This window comes from Panthera onca, chromosome B2, assembly GCF_046562875.1.
Source record: "Panthera onca isolate mPanOnc1 chromosome B2, mPanOnc1 haplotype 2, whole genome shotgun sequence".
NCBI classification, from domain to species: Eukaryota; Metazoa; Chordata; class Mammalia; order Carnivora; family Felidae; genus Panthera; species Panthera onca.
Window position 1 is genome coordinate 140,935,881 of NC_138343.1, and position 26,544 is coordinate 140,962,424.

The window sequence follows — 26,544 nt, forward strand, 5'->3', positions numbered from 1 at the left end:
CCCGCCCGGCTGCCTGCGCTTTCCGCTGCCCACTGGTTGTGCCCGGCACGCGAGGGCTGCGACCCCGCGGCAAAGCCAAGGAGGGCTCGAGCTCACGGGCCGGGCGACTGGGGCTGTGGGGCGCAGCGGGCAGGGGAGTCGCGGGCCGAAGAACGGCGGGTCCCTCTGCGGCCGTGGGAGCTCGCAGGGGAAAGGGGAGAAATAAAGCGAGTAAATCTCGAGCGCCCGTGTCGGAGAAGTGAGAAAGGGTTGGGGAGGCAGCCACCCCCGCAGAGCCTGACCGCCACGGGCTTGTCCTCTGGAGGAAGGCAGGGGCCGGGGCGGGTGGGGACCCAGACCGCTCCGCTCTCCCCGCGGGAAACCTGGAAGCCGGCCGGGCCCCGAGACCTCCCGCCCGCAGCCCCCATCCCGGAGTCAGGCCTTCCTCGTACCGTCCCTCCCCATTCAGTCGCAGGGCACCCCCGCCAACTCCCGGGCAGCAGTGAAGCTGCACCCGACAAGTCCACCGCGCGCCCCGCCGGGGGAGGCCGGGGAGGGTCACCTCTCCGCAGGGGTGCCTCAGGTCCCCTGGAGTCGCGAGAATGGATTTGCGTGTAGCCGTGTGAATATATGTGTGTGGAGGCGGCAGCTGCGGCCGGGAATAAACCCGGAGGAGCCAGTCTGCGGGCGAGTGCACGGCCGCGGGCACAGACCCCCGAGCCGTCCGCGAGCGACGCCGGAGGGAGCCCAGCGTCTTCCCCGGGGTCGCCCGGGGCCCGTCCGAGGGGACCGGGGCTGGGGATCCGCGGAGTCCGTGCGGGGCTTCGCGGGCGAGAAGGAGGAGCCGGAGGAGGAGCCCGGCTGGCGAGGCGAGGCGAGGCGAGGCGAGGGCCGCCGCCCACCCGGCCGGGAGGAGGCGGACCCGCTGCGAGCGCCGCGCGCGCGCCGGGGCTGAGCCTTGCAAACAAGTGTCTGTGGCGCTCGCCCCGCGGCCCTGAGACGCGCTCCGCCACCCCCGGCGGCCCTCCCTGAGCCCGGCCCGGCCCCTATGGGGCAGGAGGGAGCGAGGGAGCCGCCGGCCGTGCAGCCCACGAGCCGCCGCCGCCGCGACCCTCGGCCCGGGCGGCCCCGGCAGCCCCGCGCGGGGGCCGCGGTCTGGGCTCGGCTGCCAGGCGCGCCGGCGCGGGGTCGCAGCGCGAGCAGCGCCCGGGCTGTCGCCGAGCCCGCTCCTGACAGAATAACGTGCTCGGTTTCCCCACCCCTGGGAGGGGTTGCCGGGGCCGCGAGCTGCCTCCCAGTCTCCACCGCTCTCTCCTGGGGAGGATCCGCCGCCGGGAGGAAGGATTAGAATAAACCTGGCCGAGGCGCCGAAGTGGCTCCCGAGGAAGCCGGGGCCGCCGCCTCGTGTCCCCTCGGGGCGCAGCGCTCGGGGGTCGGCGGGCCGGAGCCGAGGCGCGGCCGGCGGGCCGGCGGCGGCGGGGCCGAGCGAGCGGCTGTGCGAGGGGGCGGGCGCGCGGCGAGCCGGGGGCCGGCCGGGCGGCCCCCCGCGCCCCGCGGGGCCCCGGAGCCCCCGCACGCGGGCTGGAAGCGACTGAGGACCGCCGCCGCGGGCTGCGGGCCAGCACCGTCCCTCCCGGAGGGGGACCCGGCTATGACAGCTGGGCTCCCGCAAGGGTTAACCTGGGTGTCCTCGGCAAAGTTGTCGCCGAGCCGGGAGCCGGCGTAGCGGCCGCGGCGCCGCGGCTCGGGGGGCGGCCGGGCGGCCGGCGGCGGTCGTGGCTCGGCGGGGCCCGCGCGGCCGGGGGGCTTCTGGGGGCGTGCGCCCCCAGCCGGCTGCCCTCGTGGATGCCTCCCGGCGGCGGCGGGCCCATGAAAGACTGCGAGTACAGTCAGATCAGCACCCACAGCTCCTCCCCCATGGAGTCGCCCCACAAGAAGAAGAAAATCGCGGCGCGGAGGAAATGGGAGGTTTTCCCGGGAAGAAACAAGTTCTTCTGCAACGGCAGGATCATGATGGCCCGGCAGACGGGCGTCTTCTACCTGACTCTCATCCTCATCCTGGTCACTAGCGGACTCTTCTTCGCCTTCGAGTAAGTGGCGGCGAAAGCTCCGCGACGCCCGGCTCCCCCTCGCCTCTCCCCGACCCCTGCCCCTCCCCTCGCTACTTTCGTTTTCCAGAAGCCTTATTTGCTGTACGTTGTTATATAATGCAAACCCGCTTCTCCCTCTTTTTTTCTCAAAGGTCTGTGGCCCTTTGATCCCCGGAGACAGTGCAGCCCTGGGGCGGGCTCTGGGAGTGGAGAGGGGAGAGGGGACACTTGGAAGGTGTGCCAGCCTTGCCGCTGGCGCGGGTCGGGTGGCACCGCGCAGGTGACTGATTCTTGCTTCTGTCTCTACTGAGTTTGGAGACCGGCGAGCCAGCCCAGCTGTAGCTTTCTGTGGGAGGGGAGGATGAGGCTGATTTCTCAGGCGGCGATAAATAGAATTGACTTCCTTTCCTGCTCGCAAGCTATAGGGCATCTTGTTCAGCTCATTTACTAAATCTTCACTATTCAGAATCTTGGCTTTTTTCAGGTTTCAGAGCGAAGGCCTGGAAGGGTAATTTCATTTTTTCATTCTCCTTAGATGGTCACCCTGGATCAACAATTTCTGATTTACCATGAGGTTTCCAAACTCTTTGCTTCAAAAAAAGTTTTTCCATTAAAAACATGTTGCAAGCAAACCCTTTATTCTCCCTTCCTGACTTTGGGGAACAGGTGAAAGGAGACTTTCAGCCTGTCCAGGAGAAGTATGACACTGCATGGTAACTTCTGATTCCAGAAACAGTACTTTGGGACTTTAGGGCTTTTATCTGAAAAAAAGTGCATGCAAGTCTTCCCCGTTTTCAGGAAAATCAAGTTGGCCAGTGGCAACTGTCCTCCTGCCAACTAATGAAAGATTTTCTTATTTATTAATAGATTAGATAAAGTACTTTAACCACATTCCAGAATCAATTTCAATTGCCCTTATTGGGTCCAACATTTGCAATGCAGCTTCTTATGTAATTCTTAATGGTATCCTTTGCTCAATAAAAGTTATAGCTACACCCCCATCCCCAATTTAAAAAAAAAAGCAATACAGTTATTGGGAGTCCTTTGTGCTTCCAGTATCCTGCTTATTACGGGGCATGGTACCCGTTCAGTCTCCATCTTCTTCTGTTGCATAGGGTTAATTAAACCTTTGTGTTTATTTACTTTTTGTCTCTGATGAGTATTCGTAGGCCTCTGGTTTTGTACCCAGTGTTTGGTGTTCCAAATGCTATGTCAATCAGAAATGAATGATCTCTTGACAGTGTGATGCTTTTCATGTAAAGCCCTCTGACTCTGAGGGAAACGTTTTGTGCCTCAACATTGTGCCGTGGTGAACAGTTATAGCAGGATTGAGTTAGAACAGGTGAGGACAGAGATCTCCCAGGTAAGCCACTCACGTCCCCCAGTCCTCACACACAGCCCCTCCATTTCTCTCCTAGAAGTTTAACTTTTGGGCGTTTTGCAAGGAGGGTGGAAACTCTTGGGGGCCTTGAGGTGGGAAGGGGAAGGTGTGAAAAGGTTTTGGGAATGGCGGGAGAAATGCTCTGTTTCTCCTCTGTTGTTCCCCTTGTCCCTTTCCAGAGAGCCGCTGGTCCTGACAGACCTGGGTCTGAGTCATAATAGATTCAGGCACTGAAATGATGATGCCATGTGGTTGAACACAAATGCCATCCTTCTAATGGTGGCTGTCATTTCAGGTGGTCTTCTGGAGTATTCACGATGTTCCTAAGGTGAAAGTTTTGAACTATTGGCATTTTTTTTTTTTTTTAGCAGTTTTAAGGGTGGGGAAAATGGGTTGATTTTGTGAACTCAGCCACAGGTGTGTTTCATGCAGGATGATGAATGTTTCATTTTCTGTCTACACCCAAAGCCACACTGAATGGTTAGAGATCCCCTCTGGTTATACTTGCTGTCTTTTATTTTCTTCGTTCAAACATTGCTTTTAAGCAAACCATCGCTTCTCGAGCCCTGCGTGTGTTTCTTCCAAGAGCTCCCCAAAGTCCTCACTAGTAGGTTGTCAGGGATGTTTCTCTGCTGTCAGCATTGTGTTAACCAGAGGCTGTAGGAATAAACATGTGTGCTGGGATTTCATTAGCTCCTACTGGTAGCTTCATTTTTAGATAAGCTCTGTGTGTTTTGGTCTTCATGAGTGTTACTTCAATTAGGCAATTTGAAATTTCAAGAAAATAGGCCAATCCTAGGATGATGCCTCAGTTGGGAAAATCATAGGGCTGTTCAAACCATAGAATATTATGGTTTGGCTAAGAATATTTGTCACTGTGTTGCTTTTAAGTTCTTTATCATTGCTAATGACAAAGTGAAATTAAATAACTTTGGCCAAATTAATTTGATGGACTCGGAGAAGCAATTAGTTCCATGCACAGGGTATGAAGCGCCAACAGCCTAAAAGAGATCAAAAGAAAATGCCAATTTCGTCTGCCCACTGCCTGCCTGCCTTCTGCCCTTCTTTTAGCTATTTATTGAATATATACTACGTGTTTGCCTATTTGGCTTAATTTCATGTCTAGATAACTTTAACATGAGTAGAATTCGTGTTCAAACATTAGAGTCCATGTCTCCCCATGCAGTTACAAAGGGCAAGGACAAATTTGAAGACACGTGACCTAGCTTCAGACCTCTTTTTCCTGCAACTGTTCCCTACCCTGCTTCTCATTCCCAACCTTGAACAGATGACAAGGAAGTTCTTCTGAGAGAAAGGGACTTATGGGAACATAGCAACAGGTGTTGATGCTGCCTCTGACACTGGGAAAAAGGCAGGGTACAAATGATTATTCCCACATTGAAGGGGAAGTGACGGAGGCATTGAGAGGTGAAATAACCACCCCGGGTCATACACTAACTGGAGGCAAGAGTTTCTGACTGCAAACCTCTTCTGACCCACTGTTCTGCACTTTCTCCGAGTATAGAATAGTGCTTGAAGACTTGGGACTTCGGAAGACAGATCCCAAGATTCTAACCAGGAGTATGACCCTGAGAAAATAATTGGGCTTTTCTAAGCGTCAGTTTCCCAATCTGTTAAATGGGATTAATACTCTCTACCTTAAAGTGTTGTGAAGATTAAGTAAAAAAGTATACTTAATACAGTGTCTCATACATAGTAAGTACTCAGTGAATGGTACCTGTTATTAGAGCAGACCTTAGAAGTAGCTTCCCAAGGACTCCCTTTTCTGAGAGCCTTTGAAGGAGGGAGTAGATGGGTTAATAAGCAAGGATCATAGTGATAGCATATTGGGCTGAAAAAAATGCAGACCCGTGTGGTTTGCAATAAATCAAGACCTTTGTATGACTCAGGGGAGTGGCTTCACTCTTGCCTCTTCAGAGTGGGAGTCTTGCAGAGATGTCTGGGGACTGCCCTGGTCCAGACCAGAGCAGGAGCACAGAGGAAGCCTCCAAGAAGCAGGGACTGGATTTCATTAGAAACATGAAGACAGTAAAGAAAGCTACTAGAAGCAACCTGATGCAACTCTACTCATTTTCAAGGAGGGTCAGGCTCTGCATTTTGGGGCATCCTGTGTTCAGCGTAGGCACTGTTAGAGAGCGACGGCATTTTGCAGTTGTATTCAAGAGGGGAGGGAGGAGGCTGGTTGCAGCGCTGTCCAGACTTGTCACTGCTCCTTGCGGTTATTGAGGGGCTGGTTCGTCTAAGACTCACAGCAACATCCTCATTCTCATACCCCCATCCCCAGAATTGCGATTTGCAAAGATCAGTGAACCTTGTCCATTTCTTTGTCTCTTCTTCTCTGACACACACATCCATACAGGCTGCTTTTGTTTCCAGTTGAAGTTTGGAAAATGTCTTTGGTCCTGAACGATTGACATCTCCTAGTCACTGATCACAGGGACAGAAAGAAGCAGATGAACCAGGCAGCCAGATGAGGTGAGGGGAGGCCTGCTCAGCTCTTGGACTTGACAGTCTCCCAGTTCTGTGCTGTGGTCACAGACAGTCTGGAGATGTTTCTGGGGCTGAAACACTTGGGAATGTGGAAGCATTCTTAAATTTGTCATCACTGGAAGTCCACTGATGAGTTGTTTTTTGAAAGCTACCAGTTGTCTTCTCCCTTCTGATTTCCCTCTCTCCTTCCTTTTCTCCTCCCCTCCTTCCCTTTGTTTCTTTGCCCTCCTTCTCCTCCTTCCTTCTCTGGCTAATCCCCTCTGAAATAATTGAGGAATGATTGGTAGTCTGTAGAACTGGGGTGATGTTTGCTTTGGAGATGGAACACAGGACTGTCCCCCATAAACAAAAGTGCTATCTCCTTTCATTTCTCCCTTATAGATTGGAAATCCTTTATTATTTAGTAGAAGATACTGCCATTACAACATATAAGGACCCTCTATTTTCTCAACTTCCCTGTTGAGAATTGCATCAAGTTTTCCACCATCTCAGAAAACAGACGGAATGTGTCCTATTTTCTGGCTGGATGCTGGCCATGCCATGCCTCGTAGAACACCATGGGCTTAAGAGTAGACAGTAGGAGATGACCATCAGGGTGCTACCCTGACCATTCCCTATTAACCAAGTAGGTGCTGTCGAGGATACTTTATAGCCCACAAGATCCACAAGAGTTTGGGATTCACAGGAATTTCAGGTGGCATCAAAACCTTATTAATGACCTCTTGGCACGAGGGCACCGATCCATTCATTGGTGTGCAAGGTCAACGCGTGTAAGTTCCATGAGGATAGGGAATGCGTTAGCTTGTTCATTGTTGTGTTTTATCTCTGGTACCTAAAATAGTACCTGGTACATAGGAGGCTCTCAGTAAATATTTGTTGTTTATGGAATAATGGTAATACTGAAACACTCTGAAAAATAACTCCCTCACACTTCAGTTTTTCATCTTGTAAAGTTGTAAACACTAAAATTTCTCTTGCCTTACAGAGCACAGTTGCCTTAGAAACTTTGATTATTAGGTGTAATTCTTCTGAATTTAGAATTGGGTCTCAGCCCTTTTCAAATACACTAATTGAAGCAGAGGAAATAAAAGGTTTCTTAGCTATTTAGAAAACTAGTGACAGAGTCGAGATGTTCCCTTGGCTAACTAAGGCCTCTCTGTAGTTTTTCTTTATTTTTTAAGTAAATGCTTTGAGCAAATAAAGCACTCATATATATATATATACGTATATGTATATATACATATATATATACGTATACGTATATATATGTATATATACGTATACGTATATATATATGTATATATACATATATATGTATATATACACACACATATACATACATACATACACACACACATACACACACACATACACACACACACACACACACATATGTATATCACCGTTACCCAATTACCACTAGTACCTAGAATAATTTTACATTTTATGGGTTCTTGACTTTTGATACTTGAATTTATTTAATAAAACTCTTAAGGAGACTGTTGACTCTCAGCTAGTAGGAAGTGATACCCAGTTATGCAGAAAGGACGCCTGTAGGTTCCCCTAATAAGGTAATGATGGTCAATTACTTAATGGGCCATATCTACATAACCTGGAGATTTTTCTCTTGCAGTGCAATGTTGCACATAATTTATTCACGGCAGAGTCACTATGTCTCAGCAAAAGAATTTAAATTAAGTGTTTCAAGGAAGTGCATTCATTTTTTTTGTAGCTGAGGTTGGTGGGAAAGGGAAGGCAGTGGTAGCCAATAGGTATTTCTATTTAGTTACATCTGGGAATTTGGGTCTGATAAAAAGTTAGTTCAGGTAAGTGTTGGGGTCCATCTTAATGCTTTTGTTTAGTGCTTTACTAAATATAAATGTTGGTCCCAAATCAAACTGGTTTTTTACAAACGGGATGATCTTCTATCTGCTCAGTTCTCCCCTTTAGATAATATTATATCCATGCAGAAGATCATATGTAACATATGTGCAAGTGTTGAAATAAAATACCACCACTCAACTCAAGAACCACATCGATACCAGGGCTTTTGAATCTGTTCATACCCTCTGGGTTTTAGCTCTGTTCCATCTCCCTGCTCACCTCCCTGAGGTCATCACCACCTGAGCTTAGTCATTATTAATACCTTGCCTCTTTTTCCTCAAGGTTTTTAAATGTATACATTCGCAAATAATAGATTATTTAGTTTGGCTCATTTTTCTGTATAAAAAATAGAAATAAAAAATTCCTATGTCTATAAAAAAGTAAAGAGATCTTTTGTACATGTAAAAAAACCCTTCCATCTCTGCCCTTTCCCCTCCTTCTCCCCAGACAATTAAACAGTAAGTTGCAGACATCATGCCCTTTGATACCCAAATTGTTCGGTATTTAATTCTTTTGTGTGTATGTGTGTCAGAGAGGGAGAGAGAGAGAGAGACAGAGACATAGAGGGAGAGAATCTCTACACTCAGTGCAGAGCCAGACATGGGGCTCAATACCACGACTCTGGGATCATGACCTGAGCTGAAATCAAGAGTCAGCCGTTCAGCATTTAATTCTTTTTTTTTAATACTTTTATTTATTTATTTTTGAGACAGAAAGAGACAGAGCATGAGCAGGGGAGGGGCAGAGAGAGAAGGAGACACAGAATCCGAAGCAGGCTCCAGGCTCTGAGCTGTTAGCACAGAGCCCAATGCAGGGCTTGAACTCACGGACTGTGAGATCGTAACCTGAGCTGAAGTCGGACGCTTAACCGACTGCGCCACCCAGGCGCCCCTCTCAGCATTTAATTCTTGAGCAAAAGACCTTTTCTTAACTTAACATGGTACAATTGACCCTTGAACAACACAGGTTTGAGCTGTGCGGTCTACTCATATATGAATTTTTTTCACAGTATAGTCCTGTAAATGTATTTGCTCTTCCTTATGGTTTTCTTAATAACATTTTCTTTTCTCTAGCTTACTTTATTGTAAGAATACAGTATATAATGCATATAACATACAAAATATGTGTTAGTTGACTGGTTACCTGTAAGGCTGCTGGTCAATAGTAGGCAATTAGTAGTTAAGTTTTGAGGGAGTTGAAAGTTATACACCCATTTTCAACTGTATGGGGTGAAGTGGGGTTGGCACCCCTAACCCCCATTTTGTTTAAGAGTCAACTATAGGGGCGCCTGGGTGGCTCAGTCGGTTAAGCGGCTGACTTTGGCTCAGGTCATGATCTCGTGGTCCGTGAGTTCGAGCCCCGCGTCGGGCTCTGTGCTGACAGCTCAGAGCCTGGAGCCTGTTTCAGATTCTGTGTCTCCCTCTCTCTGACCCTCCCCCGTTCATGCTCTGTCTCTCTCTGTCTCAAAAATAAATAAACGTTAAAAAAAAATTTTTTTTTTTAAAAATTAAAAAAAAAAAAGAGTCAACTATAATGGTATCAATTTCAGTCAATTTAATGTGGCTGCAACAGTCCATATTCAAATTTTGCTATTTGTCCCAATATTGTCGTGTTTAACTTTATGATCTTGGTATTTGTTTGTGCTTATATAATATGTCTTGTTTCTTTTTTCTTCCTTCTAGCCTTCATATAAGTAAACTGCATATTTCTGGTATTCCATTTTATTTCCTGTAACAAATTTAGGCTGTATTTCTTTGTATTTTTTTAGTAGCTTAAGAGCTCAGCTATGCGTCTTTACCCTATTAGAGTCTACCTCCAAATAGTAATACTGTACTTCACAACTAATGTAAGAAGCCTAATACATTATAATTGTACTTACTTGTCTTACACTTTATAGATCTTATTGTCATATGGTATATATCTGTGTGTGCTATAAAGCCAGTAATGTTGCTACTTTAAAGCTGTCAATTGTATGTGAAAGAAACATAAACATACATGCATACATACATACATACATACATACGTGAAACAAAGATACTTTAAAGTAAAACATATACACACTTATAAAATCTAAAATAACATATACATTTATACATATATCAAATGGAGATAATTTTAAGTGGAGTTTTATATTTATCTTTACATATTTACCATTTCTAGTACTGTTTATTTTTTCCATCTTTATCATTTCTCTTTGGCCTAAAGTATTTCTTTTCGTATTTCTTGATGTAGGTCTGCTGGTGACAAGTTCTTAGATTTTGCTTTTTCTGAAAATGTTTCTTTTGCCTTCATTTTTAAGGGAGAGAAGATATTTTCACTGGATATAGAATTCTAGTTTGACAGTTAAAAAAATTTTTTTTTTTTTTAGTGTTTATTTAGCTTTGAGAGGGAGAGTCACAGAATGTGAGTGGGGGAGGGGCAGAGAGAGAGGGAAACACAGAATCCGAAGCAGGCTTCAAGCTCTGAGCTGTCAGCACAGAGCCTGATGCAGGGCTTGAACTGTGAGATCATGACCTGAGCCGAAGTTAGACACCCAACTGACTGAGCCAACCAGGCACCCCAAGTTTGACAGTTTTTTAAATCAGAACTTTGAAGACATTGGCCCATTGTCTTCTGGCCTGTTTTGTTTCTGATGTGAAGTTAGCCTTTATTTTTAGCATATTCCCCTGTGGTATGTAATGGCTGAGTTTTTTCCCATCTGATTTTGTATTTTGTTTTTTCTTTTTTTTCAGCAGCTGAACTACGACATGCCCAAGTGTAGTTTTCTTTCTGTTTAGGGTCAGGCTTTGCTAAGACTTCTTGGATCTGTAGGTTGATATCTTTCATCAGTTTTAGAGATTTTTTTTCCATCCATTGTTTCTTCAAGTATTTCTCTTGTCTCTTGTCCCATGTTTTTTTATACTCTTTTCTTTTTTCTTTTTTGTTTTTCAGTTTGAATAATTCCTATTGATCTGACTTCAGGTTTCCTGATCCTTTCCTCTGCTGTGTCTTGTTAATGTTAAACCATCTTTAATGTCTTATTTTTTTTATTTTTAGCATTTCTACATTAAAAAAATAGTTTTTATATAGCTTAAAAACTAATTTCCAGTCTTTTCCTGAAATTCTCCACCTATTCGTGTCCATGTTTTCCACTGGATCCTTTAACATATTTTTTGGTAGTTATTGTGCCTAATGATTCCAACAGCTGTATCACCTCTGTGTCTGCTTCTTTTGGCTGTTTCTTCTCTTGGCTGTGGGTTATATTTTCTCCCTTCTTTGTGGGCCTCATAATTTTTGATGCATGCCAGATATTGTGTGTAAAAGAATCATAGAGGATGCAGTAATATAAAAGGGCACGCCTTTTTAGCAGGCTACTAGTGTGTAGGCTGAGTCAATCTAACGTGTTATTGAAATGCGTGTGATCTTTATTGAAGCTTTCATTAGATCCATTTTGTCACTGAGTTCAAATATTTTGAGGACAGAGACTTTCCCTTTAGCAGGAATTGAGATCTGACTCCTGGCTAAACTCTTAGTTTTCTTTATGCTTTACAACCCAGCAGCAGCTTACCCAACTGTGGAAGATTTCTGTTTTTCAGCCAGTATGCCAGCATTTTGGAGTACTGGCGAGTTTTCTTTGCTTTTAGTACTGTCCCAGCCTTCGTCACCACAGCACATCTCTCTCGGTCCAGCTATCCAGCCTCAGCTTTTGGAGGGCTGCTGCAGTGCCTATGGTGAGGGCCTGAAGTGCATAAGGGAGATTTTTTCAGTATTTATGCTCTGACCCCTGCCTACTCTTGGGAAGGTCCTGTAGCCCCCAGGGCAGTTGCCTCTCAACTCTTCTGCCCTGCCCCCAGCCTTTGGTATACTCTTGTTGTGTGTTTGGTGAAGATATATGGGAAGGAGTTGGCTGGTGGTGCAGACTTACTCTGTGGTTCAGGCTCCCTGGAATTCATATCCATACGGCCATCCATTGGCCATTAAACTTGCTTAAAAATTTACCTGCTTCCTCCTTACTCCTGGCTATGGTGGATTCCTGTTTTTCCTGCCACTTTGCTAGGAGTGGAAGCAGCTGTTGGCCTTTCTTCTCTTGGGAAGGGCTCAACACATTTAAGCTTCTGTGCACCCTCAGCTCCCTGATATATTTTAAAAAACTGCTTTTGTAGCTAATGTGGCCTCATTCTCATTGTCAGGGTGGGAGTGATTGCTTTTACAACTTTCAACTTGTGATTTTTTTGTTAATATTGTGTTTCTTAGATTTATGCATGTGGTTGCATATATATGTAATTAGTTTTTGTTGCTATAATATTTGGTTTGTGTAAATACACTCAATTTATTCCTCATACTATTTCTGGTCTTTCTTTTTTGGACTTCTTGCTGATTCTTGGCATTTACTATCATTTTAAAGGATACAGTATGCAGTGCTGCCTCTTCATAGGTTTTGATTTCTTCTTAAATGTGTCCTGGCAATGCCTATGACATCTGGGCCCAAGTGCTTAGGCCTGGTGGCAGAATTTAGCATGGGATTCAATCTATGATGCTCTTATATGATGGTAAAATAGTTATCAAAGGATAAATCATAACTATCAACTGATCATTGAAGTTATGTACAATTAAGAGCAAGGTTTATAGAAATCTGTATCCTTGTGATAAGTGAGATACTTTATCACAAATCTTCATCTGCCAGTTTAATTTGATGCTAGTTTTTCATTGATTTAAAAAGAAATCTTAACTTTTTATCCCCCACTTCTAATACTTTGAGTATGGAATCTCTGGCTGATCTCATGCCCAGCTTAGATATAAACCCTCAGAATACTTGTAATTAAGGTTCTGTTACTGACCTCTTGTCATGTAGCTGGCTCTGGTTGAAAGTCCTGATAGAAGGGATTTATGATTGAACCAGGCAGCTCTCAGCTCATGTAGACTCTTCAGTCTGCCTAGCGCTCTACATGAGCAAGAAAATCTCTTCCTCTGCCATGAGCAGTCCCAGAATGAAGAGAAAGGTGACAGCTGTGTGTGTGTTCGTGCGTGTGTGTGTGTGTGTGTGTGTGTGTGTGCGCGCGCATGCGTGCGTGTGTTCTTTTCCCGGGACTGCATTCCTCCAGTCTGTAGATGCTGTGCTACCCTTAATTGAGGTCTATTTTTGCCTCTACTTCCTTGGCCCTTCACAGCTGGAAACTAGAATGCCGTCGGAACAGGCTTCTCTGTCTCCCTCTAGGGATTTTTGAGGTAGAGCTTCTTTCAACTGTAATGAGACCTTTTTATTTTAGAACACTTTAAGCACATTTGGACAGAACATACCATTTTTAAAAATAGGAATATAGTAATTTCCATACATCTTCAGACTGGGTTTTAAAACTGCTGACCTCAAAGTCCAGGGGAACCTGGCCTTGCTGTTGAGAACCATCAGAACGCAACCAGCCTGGGCAAGGTGGCCGATAGAGAACTGTGTAGCCAATGGCCTCTGGGGCTGGATGTGGTTTGCCTTGAGGTAGTCCTTCCGTGGAGGAATTCTGCCTAACTCACTTGGGAAAGGATTTAAGCTCCCTAAGGCTGGTATCTTGTCAGGTGCCTCTCATGAATACAGAAACAGCTTATTTTAACACAAAACGTGGAAGTCTATTAGAGGCATTAGTTTTACTTGCTGAGGTGAGAAATTATTGCCACCCTTGTACAGATAGTAAAAATAAAATGGGTCCCCAAAGTGTGTGTTCCTGACTACTTCCTTGAAAAAATCTGGTATCCTTCTTTTTGGCTTTTGTTTTTCCTTTTCTCTTAATGGTGTAGGAGATTGTGACTACTTTCTCTTTACTTGAAACTTTTTTTCCTTTAGCTTCTAGGATGTTTGTCTTCTGCTGATCTTTTTTTCCCCTCCTGTATTGTATCTGTTGTGTCTTTCCTGCCCTGGATTCACTTTGCTCATTCCCCTTTCTTACTTTCTTGAGCAAGTTTGAATTATCATGGTGATCACTCTTGCTTCTTCCATTGTGACTTCCATCTCTTCTCTTTCTCCCTCGCCTAGGGTGCTTGCCTTCTAGTCTTGAATTACTCTTGCCTGTGGAGATCTCTCACTCAGTTGTCCTCTGATGCCCAGAAGGCCAGGCATTGAGCGCTGCCTGTTCCTGGATCCACCCCTCTCAGTGAAGACAACACCTCCCTAGTCCCCAGCACTGTGCCTCAGGTGTGCTCCTGTTTCCCCCTTTCTCTTGGACTTCAGCCATCACCCTCTTCTGATCCTTTCCTTTCATGTCTCTTGGGCTGTATTCTTCCTCTCTGTTTCCATACGTGATGTGGCGGTTTTCAAACATTCATAAAATCTTTAATCCTCTTTCTGTAAAAAAAAGGATGGACTATAATTCTTCTCCTTTTTTTTCAATGTTTATTTATTTTTGAGAGAGAGAGAGAGAGCATGAGCAGGAGAGGGGCAGAGAGAGAGGGAGACACAGAATCCGAAGCAGGCTCCAGGCTCCGAGCTGTCAGCACAGAGCCCGACGCGGTGCTTGAAGTCACAAACCGTGAGATCGTGACCTGAGCCTAAGTCAGGTGCTTAACCGACGAGCCACCCAGGCGCCCCAGTTCCTCTCCTTTTGAATATATGGGTCTACCTTAGTGGCTTTAGAACTGAGGTTCTAAAGAATAGAACATGGCGGAAGTTTAGCCGTGTGATTTCTGAGGCGAGGTCACAAATGTGGTGGAGCTTTCATCTGGTGCCTGAGTTCCATCTGTCTCAGGACATGTACCTTCAGAGCCGCGAGATACCATGTGAGAAGTCTAGCTACATCGTACAGAGATTCCATACAGTACAGAGGCCGCGTGGAGAGTCCAGACCACACAGGAAGGTGCCCGTGGATCTCCCAGCTCTTCCAGCCCCCAGCTGTTCGAGTCTTCCTGGTGCAGACATGTGAGCGAGTGAACCTTCACATGATTCCACTCCCCCACTTCCCCGAGTCTTTGAGCCACCCCAGCGGAAGCCACATGGAGTAGGCATGAACTATTCCTGCCTAGTTCTCTCCACATTGCAGATTTGTGGACAGAAGTGTTGTTGTTTTAAGCCATTACCTTTTGGAGAGGTTTATTAGACTGGAAAGCTTAACTACCAGAAAATCTCAAATGAAGTGTTGAGACTATTTTGGAGGATGCAGCAATTACTGCGTGACTCACAACACTAAAGTTATAGTGCTATAACTTGAGAGGTCTTTTTTTTTTATTTATTTATTTTGAGAGAGAGAGAATCCCAAGCAGAGTTCGAACCCATGAACCAGGAGATTATGACCGGGGCCAAAGTTGGACGCTTAACCGACTAAGCCACCCAGGCACCCCTGTAGCTTGAGAAGTTTTAAAAATTTATGGTAGCATCAGGGTTAGCTTTTCTCCCCACTTCCATTCAGACGTGTCCTCGAATAGGAGAGAAAGGAGTTGCTACTCAGTAATGCATTCACAATTGTGCCAAACCCCGGGTCTAACCCTCGGTAGAAGTGTTTTTGTTGGAAAAGTGGTTTGAGCTCAGTGATGTAGGTCCTCATCAGCCCATGCCTGGACCACAGCCCCGGCCTCCTTTCTCAGATTTTCTTCCGTGTTGTGTTTGTTATGTTTGTAGTGATAGACTCTCACACCCATTTTGTGAAAAAGTAAATGTACACAAAACTGTTGAAATCTGGTTTTTAAGATCTGTCTGTTTTTCTTACAACTTATTAAGAGTGACAGATGACAATCTCTGTATTCTTGGAGATCTCTGTGTAGAGCCATCCATCTGTTGACTTTGGAGAGGGTTCATTTGGAAATGTGACCCTGGTAGGGACTCCTCTTCAAGATTGTTGTGTACTAGGATGCTCATTCTTCCCTGGGTTATTGAGACTGGGGACCTGGCTTACCTACCCTCCATGCTTTTGACCCACTGAGTCCTTTCCAGTAACAGCCTGTGGTCGCCTTATGTCTGCAGAGCCATGCTGCCCCAGGGATGGGCAGCTAGACAACCAGTGACTCCCAGTGACCCGATCTTTCGAGTGGGCCTCAAAGTGATATAATCAATGCAGTTTATCATCTTGAATGGTACTATTTTGAGGTCTTTTAATGCCGTCAATTTCCCATGCACACATTCTTGATGACAGATAAGTACATTTTTGAACATATAAGCCAAAGTCAAGTTAAATTCTGTAGCTATATATAGTTTATTTGTCTTTCTGACCAGAGAGAAAAATTCTTTACTCAGATCTCACACTTACTAGCTTGGTATAAATTTTCCTGCTTCATCTTTAAGATAGCAGCCCATGCAAATTAAATTCTGGAATGGTCCCAACACACACATTTAAATGGTGTTTATACTCTATTTAGGAGACATACTGACTTTGTGTTTCTGTTTCTATTCCTTTAGCTATATGCATATTTTGTGCAGATATTTCAAAAGGTATGGTCTTGCCTTTTAAAGATAAATAGATACTGAAAGTTAGAGAACTCTATTCTTTGTCATTAAATTACTATTTAGTCAGGATTAACATTGAATAACATTGTATACAGGATTGTCTCTTTGGCTCAAATAAAAAAATAAAGGTAAGAGGTATTATTTTTTTAAGTTATATTCCTTTACTGAGCTAGACAATTATTAAAATTCTATTTTTTATTTAAAAGTTGAAATGGCAACAAAGTGTCCCATTCATTCATTATAGAACTCCCTTGCCTCCTGGCTATGGATGGTTATAATGATATAAGAAATGATAGATCTGTTCTCTAGAACATGAGATTAATATTTCTCTCCACTCTAAAGAGGGTACGAACTTTTTGATTTTAGGATGTTGGATGGGTTTGGTCCCGTCACCCAGACTTGACCCTGGTTGGTGTTTTCAAAAAAGATCTCAAGCTTTCCTGATTGCAAGCCCTGATCATGCACAACAGGGAGAGTTAAAGTGTAGAAATAAATGGAATTGTTCTCCTTTCTCCTCATTCTCTTTCCTCTGCATAAGTTTTCTGTTGCTGCCATAACAGATTACTGCATAGTCAGTGGTTTAAAATCACACACAGTAATTATATGACAGTTCTGTAGATTACAAGTTGGACATGGGTTCCCTGGAAGGGGCAAGACCTTGGGCTGGACGTCTTTCTCCAGCTACAGGTGGTTTCCTGACAGGGACTTGGCTGGAAGCTGACAGATGCCAGCATTCCAGTAGCTGGGAGAACAAATGCTTCTGTCCTAAAAAGAATAGACAGTAGGATGGGGCGGGAAGGGTAATCTCTATGGCAGATGGCAGCATCCACTACAGTTAGTGACAGTTGAATGTTGCAGGTGGGTCAGCTACCTGGTGGGATGACCCGGATTGGGCGGGGGCAGGGGGAGAGGGGGACAATCCAACAGCAGAGGGAGAGAGGGATCCCATCTGGCAGGCCACAGATGGGATCAGGGCAGCCCCAGGGACCTAAAAGTGTCAGGCAAGTCTCTAGTCCTGGAGGGTCACAAAATAGAGCCTCAAGTGTGGGGAACCTGAGGAGTTTGGGGCAGGGATGTGCTCCTGGGACTGGACACCGTGTGAAGGTAGCACAGCAGCCTCCTGGCAGGGGAGAGTCCCTGATGGTGATGTTGGTGCTCTGTCCCCTCTGGATCTGCATCTTAGGACCTGCTGAGCCAGCCTGCATTTGTGGGGAGAAAGGGGAAGGCAAGGCTGGGAATCAGGCTGAACGTGACCGTTACTGAAATTCCCTTCTGAGTGTGAGATGGACCTTTGTCCCCCGAAAAAGACTTTATAATTGTCATTGTTTTCTGCCCCTGTCTTCACCAAGGACAGAATATGGCAGTAATTAGCGATGCTCTAGAAGAAAGCTTAAAGAAGTATTCTTTCTTCTGAATCAGGAAAACTGTGGAGATGTCTTATAGGAACGCAGTTGGTTGTATCAAACTGAGCTATTTCTCCTTGTATTTTGGAACGAATATTGTCATTCTTATTTATTTCACATTTTTTTTCATTAGTCATAATGATTTCTCTACCAGTAAGGCTGCTCTCGGTGGCTACACTGACCAGCACAGGGACGGGGGTGGGGGGTGGGGAGAGAGGAGAGCTCTGACTGCGTGTACAATACACGTGCAGGGCAGGTGTGGCAGATAGTTTGCTTGTTTCCAGAATATCCACAGTCAGGTTCATTCAGCCTCCAAAGAAAAGTACTGTTTTTTATGTTTATTTACTTATTTTGAGAGAGAGAGGGAGAGAGAGAGAGACAGAGACACAGAGAATCTCAAGCAGGCTCTGCACTGTCAATGCAGAACCAGACATGGGGCTCAGTCTCACAACTGTGAGATCATGACCTGAGCCAAAAGGAAGAGTCAGACACTTAACTGACTGAAACACTGAGGTGCCCCCAGAAAAGCGATTTTACTTGAAGTGTCTTGTCTAATACATTGATCAAAATACTTAAGACATTGGGGCGCCTGGGTAACTCAGTTGGTTAAGCATCCGACTGTGGCCCAGGTCACGGTCTTGTGGTCCGTGGGTTCGAGCCCCATGTTGGACTCTGTGCTGATGACTCAGAGGCTAGAGCCTGCTTCCGATTCTGTCTCCCTCTGTCTCTCAAAAATAAATATACATTAAAAAAAAGAAAATTAAAAAAAAATACTAATGAAGGCATCTATGAACCTATGCTGTATTTTGGAGGGCAACTAAAATGTTTGTTTCCAGACCATTTGATCAGACCATGCTCTCCTGATTCCCACGCTTAGACCGATAGGAGACATCATCCTTGTGAACGAGGGTTCCATCTCATCCTTCAGCCCATCTATTTTTTTCTCAACACTCTTCCCATATCTTTCTCCATGAAATATTTACCCCTCTTTTGCTTTTGCTAGTATTTCTGTTCCCTTTACTCAAGAAGTACCCATTGAGCATCTCCTGCATATCAAACGCAAGGTGTCATGTATTGGGGATTCTTTGTATATCCCATGGAGGGGCTGTGGTCTCCTGTCAGGGCCACGGTTGGCATTTTCCGAGTCTCTGAATAAGCACCGTGCCACGACATAAGAAATAAAGGCACTTGCAACATTCATCATGAGTAATTGTATGTATATGCCTTTTCTTCAGACAGGCTTAGATCTCATTCTTTTTTTTTTTTTCTTTAATGTTTATTTTTTTGAGAGAGAGAGAGAGCACAAGTGGGGAGGGACTAAGAGAGAGGGAGACACAGAATCCGAAGCAGGCTCCAGGCTCCATGCTGACAGCACAGAGCCCAACCCGGGGCTCAAACCCACAAACTGTAAGATAATGACCTGAGCTGAAGTTGGACACTCAACGACTGAGCCCCCAGGCACCCCACCCGTTTTAAGATTCTTGTTTCAAAGGCACAAAAGCAGTTTTTCTTATTGTCATTCATATGAAGAAAACAGAGCCCCCGGAAGGTTCACGGTTTTGTGAAGAAAGGTCTGGAGCCAGAAACTCTGCCTTCCGCGCTCTTTCTAGTACTGGAGCTGGGCTTTTCTGCCGGGCTGGAGCTAACCCAGACATTGACTCTCCCCCATGCACATTTCTTTGCACATCACAGCTTTTTTTGAGGCTATGCCTGATCTGCCCCATTCTCTGTGGACCCCTCCCAGGGACCAGGCTGGCCAGGATGGCCCTGGTCCTGATGCCACACACACACCGTCCCTACTGTAGACGCGGGCCTGGGTTGGGCCCCCAGCAAACACTGGTCAGACTGCTTTGCAAAAGGACAGGAATGATGACATCTGTCCAAGGGGAGGTTTGCTCAGAGTCAGTTGTGTCATTACCACCAGGGCTGGATTAAACCCTTTCAAAAGCCATGAACATGGAGAAGTTTCCATGGCCAAACCCCTTCCCCACCACCACATGTAACTTGTATACAAAAATAAGTTGTAAAACACAAAACTCACCTTCTTCCAATTGCAAAATTCTGAATAAGCTCGCTGAAGCTATACTTTCCTCCATTTTCACGCCCTTGCTGTACTGATGTCCTAAACCATTGTGTGGTCTGCCCTGGGGATAACTCGCTGAGGTCTCACCCTAGAGAGTTGTAGGGATAGAGCCAGAGTGCCAGCCACAGCCCTGGAGCCCTTGTCTGTGTCCTACCCACCCCAGCACGAGAATGCCAATGCCGCTGTTGTCTCCACTCACGCTGTCACCACTGTGCTTCCTGGAGGGCGGCACTGGGGACAGTGACTGCATAGCCCCTACATAGCCCACGCTCTGAACAGCGGCTTTTTAAAACTTCTAGAGCATGACTTACACCCAGCAGTTCCTCATGGAGACCCACGACACAGGCATACACTCACATCCACACACACACTTGCACACGCGCTCGCTAAAATGGATTCACAAAGCGACACTTCGTGTGCAGTGAGCTCTATTCTAGTCACTCTATTGTTTCATCCTAGAATATTTCACTTAAGAAATCCTTCTGGCCCACTGCATTGATTTAGTGACCCCCCCCTCCAACCTACAAACGGAGGAACACTGTGCCATCCCATGACAGCCAAGACACCACTGCTGCCCTCGGGTGCAAGGTCCCCACACCCCCCGTCTTCACCCCTGTGTGTCTTCTGCCTGAACTCCTCCCCTCACTTCCAGACGCACGCCTACGAGATGTGCAACAACCCATCTTTCCTCGTCTTACTCAAGCATACGTGTGTCGTGCAGCCTTCTCGACACCCCGGTTGTGGACACAGCTATGTACTAATGACACTCTTTGTCCCGTGTCTCTGGCGCTCACCGTGTGCCTTCGTTTGCTGCGCATGCCTTTCTCATCCGCCGGCTGGGAGCTCACTGAGCCCTGGCCTGTCCCGCTGTGCTTTGGCTCCTGTGCATTTGGGACCAGTGTGTGGCACACAGTGGGTGGGTACTGCATCAGTGATTCCGGAACTGCATTAAAATGATACCCTTGAGTGGAGGGGCCAACCCAAACCTGCTCTTCCAGCCAGGCACATCTACTGATAGGTTCCCATACATGCAGGGTTTGCATTAGCCCCGCTAGCTCTCCGTCACATGCTAAAGCCTTTCTACAAGGGCCAATGAAATAACCATGATCAGGAACCCAAGGTGTAGACATAGAGGTCAAAGACATATAGAAACACTGGTCTTTCAAATAATGGACTTCTAGGAACTTTTTTTAGAAACATGAAAACATGTAAAAATAAGTGGTTTTTTAAAATAATGATTTTTTTCCATGATTAGTGTTGACTCTTGTCAATCTAGGACAGTATTCTAGAACGTTGCTAGCTCTACACAGGATTCCTTTTCTCTTACATTTGATCATCTAGTGGTAGAATGGGTAAAATTTCCCCCATTTTACAGGTGATGAAACAGGCTCAGGAAGCTCGGTGACTTTCGGTCACACAGAGGCACACCGGCAAATGGAGGGTGAGAATGTACAGCTTTTTTTTTTTTTTAATACATTTATTCATTTTTGAGAGACAGAGACAGAGTATGAGTCGGGGAGGGGCAGAGAGAGGGGGAGACACAGAATTTGAAGCAGGCTCCAGGCTCTGAGCTGTCAGCACAGAGCCTGATGCAGGGCTCGAACTAACAGATTGCGAGATCATGACTTGAACCGAAGTCAGACACTCAACTGACTGAGCCACCCAGGTGCCCTGAGAATGGGCAGCTTTTGATGGCCTGTCTGGGGCTTACCCGGTGCATCTCCCTTTTTCCTTTTTTTTTTTTTTTTTAAGCTTATTTACTTATTTTGACAGAGAGAGAGAATGCAAGCAGGGGTAGAGACGGGGGGACAGAGGATGTAAAGCGGGCTCTGACGGTAGAGAGCCTGACGCAGGGCTCAAACTCGTGAACCATGATGTCATGACTTGAGCCGAAATCTACAGTCAGATGCTTAACCACCTGAGCCACCCAGGTGCCCCTTTTGGGAGTCTTGAGTAGAATCAAGATAGGTAAGTCTAGCCCTTGATTTTATGACAAACTGTACAATTGATAATTTTAGAAAAGTTTAGCTTTTCTCTTTTGAAATTTTTTTGAAAAATGTTTTATTTATTTTTGAGGGATAGGAGGGGCAGAAAGTAGAATGGGACAGAGGATCTGAGATGGACTCTGTGATGACAGCAATGAGCCTGATGTGGGATTCGAACTCACAAATCATGAGATCATGACCTGAGCCAAAGTCAGATGCTTAACCGACTGAGCCACCCAGGTGCCCCTATGTCTTTTCTAAGGAGGGTAGCACAGGTGGCAAAAGGGAATGTGATGTTCTCATCCTCATAGCTGTCAACACAACTTGTCTTCAATTTGAAATTCTTCTGATCATTTCTTGTTTTAAGCTTTTATTTCTTCCTGGAAAAAAGTAATGAGTAGATTGCTATTTCCTCTGTCATTTGAAGGTATTAATACTCTCTGGCTGGCGGTGCATATAATACTATTACTTTCTGGATGGGCTTGCTGCATCGTACAATAAAAAGTCATGCCGGGGCACCTGGGTGGCTCAGTCGGTTGAGCGACCGACTTCAGCTCAGGTCATGATCTCACGGTTTGTGAGTTTGAGCCCCGCATCGGGCTCTGTGCTGAGAGCTCAGAGCCTGGAGCCTGCCTGTGATTCCGTGTCTCCCCCTCTCTCTGTCCCTCCCCCACGCATGCTCTGTCTCTCTCTGTCTCAGAAATAAATAAACATAAAAAAAATTAAAAAAAGAAGTCATGCCAGTTTTCGCCGGAGTTCATAGGTTTGGCCTTAGGTCTTAGTATATACAGGGAGACACAAATAGAATTCCCAAGGAGCGCTTGTGAATGGGACAGGGGTTTTAACGTAATTTCTTTGGTTTGTCCCTCGCAGCACATACCATTTTGATTTGTCACAAGCTGTAATGAAAGTACTTAAGCTTCTAGGTGAGGAACCAGAGGAATACACTTGGTGAAACTTGTGGTCATTTAGTTGGGTTACAAGGAAATAGTCACTGACGTTATTTTTTTTTCTTCCACTTTTGACCTTCACCCAACCCCTGCACCTGGGAGAGTGAATTTCTTTCTTCCCCGTGCCACGGATCCACAGCTCCCAGAACCCACAATACCTGCACTACTGTCCCCTTCCTTAAGGAATAAAAAGGACAGGAGGCCGGCCTGAGAACTCTCCCTTCGTTTGTCACTTTTCGGTGGGGAAATGCATTCCCGATTTCAAATGGCCAGCGTTGGAATTAACTTTGGGGGCTGCCTGTTCACCAAAAAAGAAAGCTCATTTCTTTGGAGCTGATTAGCTAAGCAGAGCTCATTAGCTTAGCTTAGTTTAGCAAGCATGATCTCATTAGCTAATGTGACACCATAACATATATGCTGTCAACCACCAGAGAATGAAAGGCGGCCAAGCAGGGCAGCATGCCCATTACAGGCATGCAGATCATCCCCGTCCTGGGCTCCCGTCAGACCACCACCAACACGTGCCCGGACAGGTGCCCTGCACAAACAGTACAGGGCAGCGTGCAGCGTGAGGACATTCCCCAGTGTGGCCTGCCCGTAAGGGCCGGCCGCCTGCTGAGGGCTGTTGTGCGTCATCTTACTTAAGCCTCACAGGCCTCGGGAGCAGTTACTGCTATAAGTCCCATTACACATGAGAAAACAGTTCAGTTATAGATCTTTAGGGGTCTTGTCCATAAAAGTATCTCCTGGAAGTGGCAAATGGGTGTTTCCTCAAAATAAGTTTATGTGCTGTCCTGCTAATCAGCAGGGCCATTATTCAGTACCCGTTGCTTTGTTAAGAAGTGCTCCAGTGCTGACAGCCTTAGTGGTTTTGCTTTATGGAGAGGCTCTCCCCGTTTTCCTCAAAAGTGCAGCTGTCTGGTCCTCCGTTTTCTCCTCTAAAAATGGGACAACAGTAGCTTCTGGCAGTTTCCTGGCAGCGTTCCAAGGAGGGAAGGTACCTGGAACATTGAGCCCTGTGCCTGGCTCACAGACACTCTCTGGATCCTTTGCTTTGGTTAGATAGCTTGCTTTTATTTTTATTTTCTAGTGTTTCTGACCGCCACCGTGATTTTATTCTAAAATAAATGCTCAGTCTAAGGCCAGGTGAGGCAGACAGGTAGGCGGAAAGTGAAGGAAGTGCCCGTCACAGGCACGTCCCCAGCGGTGAGCGGTGGAGTCCGCTCTGGGGGGGGGGCAGTAGCTCGCTTTCAGATACACTTTTTGTTTGAGTGTGTTTTCGATTTACAGAAAAATTGTGAAAATACCATCAGGTAACTTTCTAGTTTGCGTCTTCGTATCGCACCTCTTCCTCAAATGCTCTTTAGCCCCTGATAGATATTCTCATAAGGAGTTAAGAGTTAATGAATGAATTCCTTATGCGCTGCTGACATTTCGGAAAGTAAGATATATACAAGCAAATTAGAAGCAGTGGGTGAGGAATCGATTCTCTCCGAGTAGTCGGTGCAGACGCGTGCCTTCAGAAGTGGTGGCCAGCCTTGGTGTGTGATGAGCGAGGAAGCCGAATCTCCCATTTGATTTATTTATTTTCCTGGCTCATTAAAAATAGACTCTAAGTGGCTCAGGAATATATTATGTTAGGGTCTGAATCCAGAAGCATGAAACCAGGAGAGACACCCATCTGGGAACATTTTTGCATCACTGAGATCCGGTGCAAAACCTTCCCCAAGTAGCCTAAAAAAAAGGCTTTTTTTTCATGTTCTTTTTTCTTTTGGAGTATGGAAATTTGGTCAGCGAACGAAAAGTCTGGATGGTGATGATGATGATGATGAACGTAGGTTGTGTTGTTAATAACCAAACACACATATTTGCCTAAGGGACTGAATTTTGACCAATGATTTACTCAAATATAAACGACCGTTTTTTGATAACAGTCTAGCATTACTTTCACTTTACAAGTGAGGCTATAGTTCACGGCTTAGATTTGATGATCAGCCTTATAAATAAAGCACTGTATAGTCAAAGACATTTTGCCACGATTCTGTAGTAATTCGGTGTGACAGAGAGGGATGTGCACCGCTCCATGAAGATGAAGTCTCAGATGGGGAATCAGCTGAGAATTCTGGGTAACTGTCCCCCAGCCCCACCCCCACCACCCCATCTTTTCCTCTTTGTTCCCCCTTCTAATTGGGATAATACCACCCTGGTGTCTTCTGTTGAGTTAAGCCTTGTCCTTTTGAGGTCACGGTCCTTTAAATATTAATTCCCAGTGGGAGAGGTAATACATTGTGTATCACACCAGCTCCAGAGTGTGCATTTAGCTTATCACTTTCTCACCAGGCCTGAAGCTTTAAACAGGAAGCTGTGTTTAGGGACGGCATGAGGTGGGGGGCGGGGGGGGGGAGTGGTGGTGGTGCAGAGACCGATCCAGGAGGGAAGGGCGCTGAGAGTGGCACGGGAAGGAGAAAGAAGGTTGAAAAGGTTCCAAAATCAAAGGGACCTGTGTGTCTGTTTGGTCCTTCCTGACCCAGTGATTGCTGTAAGTGGGATCATAGTTATCATGTTGAGTTTATGAAGGTGACAGTGTAGGACACTGAATTAATACGCCTTTGGTTGAATATGATTTCAGAATAATTTTGCTCCAAGAATTAGATGGAATTTGGCCTGCTGAGTTAGGAGAGGGCACATTTCCAGACTCAGAAGGAATATCTCTGCAAGCCAGGGGTCCCCCAGCAGAGTCCTGATTGCTCTATCACTAGCTTATATGGCACCTTTGTGTAGATTTGAGAAAGTCATTCCATCTTCAAGATGGTTTATCTCCAGCTGTCAGATAATAGTCATTATATAAATATTTTTATTAAAACAAAGATACTTCTCTCTGTTGGAAAATTATTAAAATAAAGACATAATTCCATGTTGTCTACAAGGTAAATAGTGCCCCTTAATTATAATGCCCTGGTTCAGTGCACAAACTGTGCAACTGAACATGTAGCCCTGCTTCATATTTCTCTAGTCCTTTAGTCTCTTCATATCTCTGGCAATGCTGAGTCCCCACCAAGCTAACTGCCTGAAGTGCAGAAGAGCCTGTGCCTGTCTGCCATTCAAAAAAGGAGGCAGGGAGAAAGGAGATAGAGTCCTGCTTGTCAGCTATTTGGGGATCAAGCATTAATGTATGTATTGGCTTTTCATTGTAGCCGTGCCATTCTCAACCTTGGATTAGCAATGCCTTGGGTACATAATAGTATTTCCATAAGTGTAATGCGCACCCATTATGGGCCAGGAATTTTGGTATCTATCATTAGTCCTTGTAACAAGTGGCCCTACAATGTAGGCAGCTCTTGTGGCTCAGGGTGGGCACCTAGACCACAGCCACCCATCTAGTAAGTGGCAGAACAAGGATGTGAACTCAGGCCACGGGCTGCAGAGCTGTTCTCAACCCTTGTGGACCTCAGCGCCTTCCCCCCACCCCCAGCCCAGCCCACTAGCTCCACATGTCTGGGCTGCCCTGAAGCCCCACCTCCCCCCACCCCCCGGCTGGGGGGTGCCTTGCCTTCTCCTGCCCTGTACTGGCTCTGTGTACAGGCAACAGCCTACAGATGGTCTCTGGTGAGGGAACCCTCCACCTTATAGGGGTCGTTTGGTTAAAGGGCCAGCCATTTTATATTCTTCCTAGGTTTTGCTGGCCTTCATTAAGCCAAAATTGACTGGATGCAAGAAAACTTCCCAGCAGTATCCTATAAGGAAAATTAACCCTTGGTGTTTTTCCCATTGTGAAATTCAATTTCTCAAATAATTGTCCCATGCTGCCCAGACCACGTCGTTTTTCATCTGAGGAGACAGATGTCTCAGCCCTAAAGTGAAAGCCAAAAAAAGGTGGACTTCG

At 46.0% G+C, this 26,544-nt stretch overlaps 1 protein-coding gene across 3 annotated transcripts in view; it reads left to right on the forward strand.

Moving 5' to 3' along the window:
• The first annotated feature begins 550 nt into the window (after positions 1-550).
• ZDHHC14 (zDHHC palmitoyltransferase 14) overlaps positions 551-26,544 on the forward strand; it is a 291,747-nt gene continuing 265,753 nt past the window's right edge. For 2 of the 3 annotated variants that reach the window (XM_060616992.3, XM_060616993.3), the window contains exon 1: positions 622-2,069. In XM_060616992.3, the coding sequence (XP_060472975.1) occupies positions 1,825-2,069 (245 nt within the window). In that variant the 5' untranslated portion in view covers positions 622-1,824. Of the gene's footprint in view, positions 2,070-26,544 lie in introns of all 3 variants that reach the window. The other variant, XM_060616995.3, reaches the window with a different exon arrangement.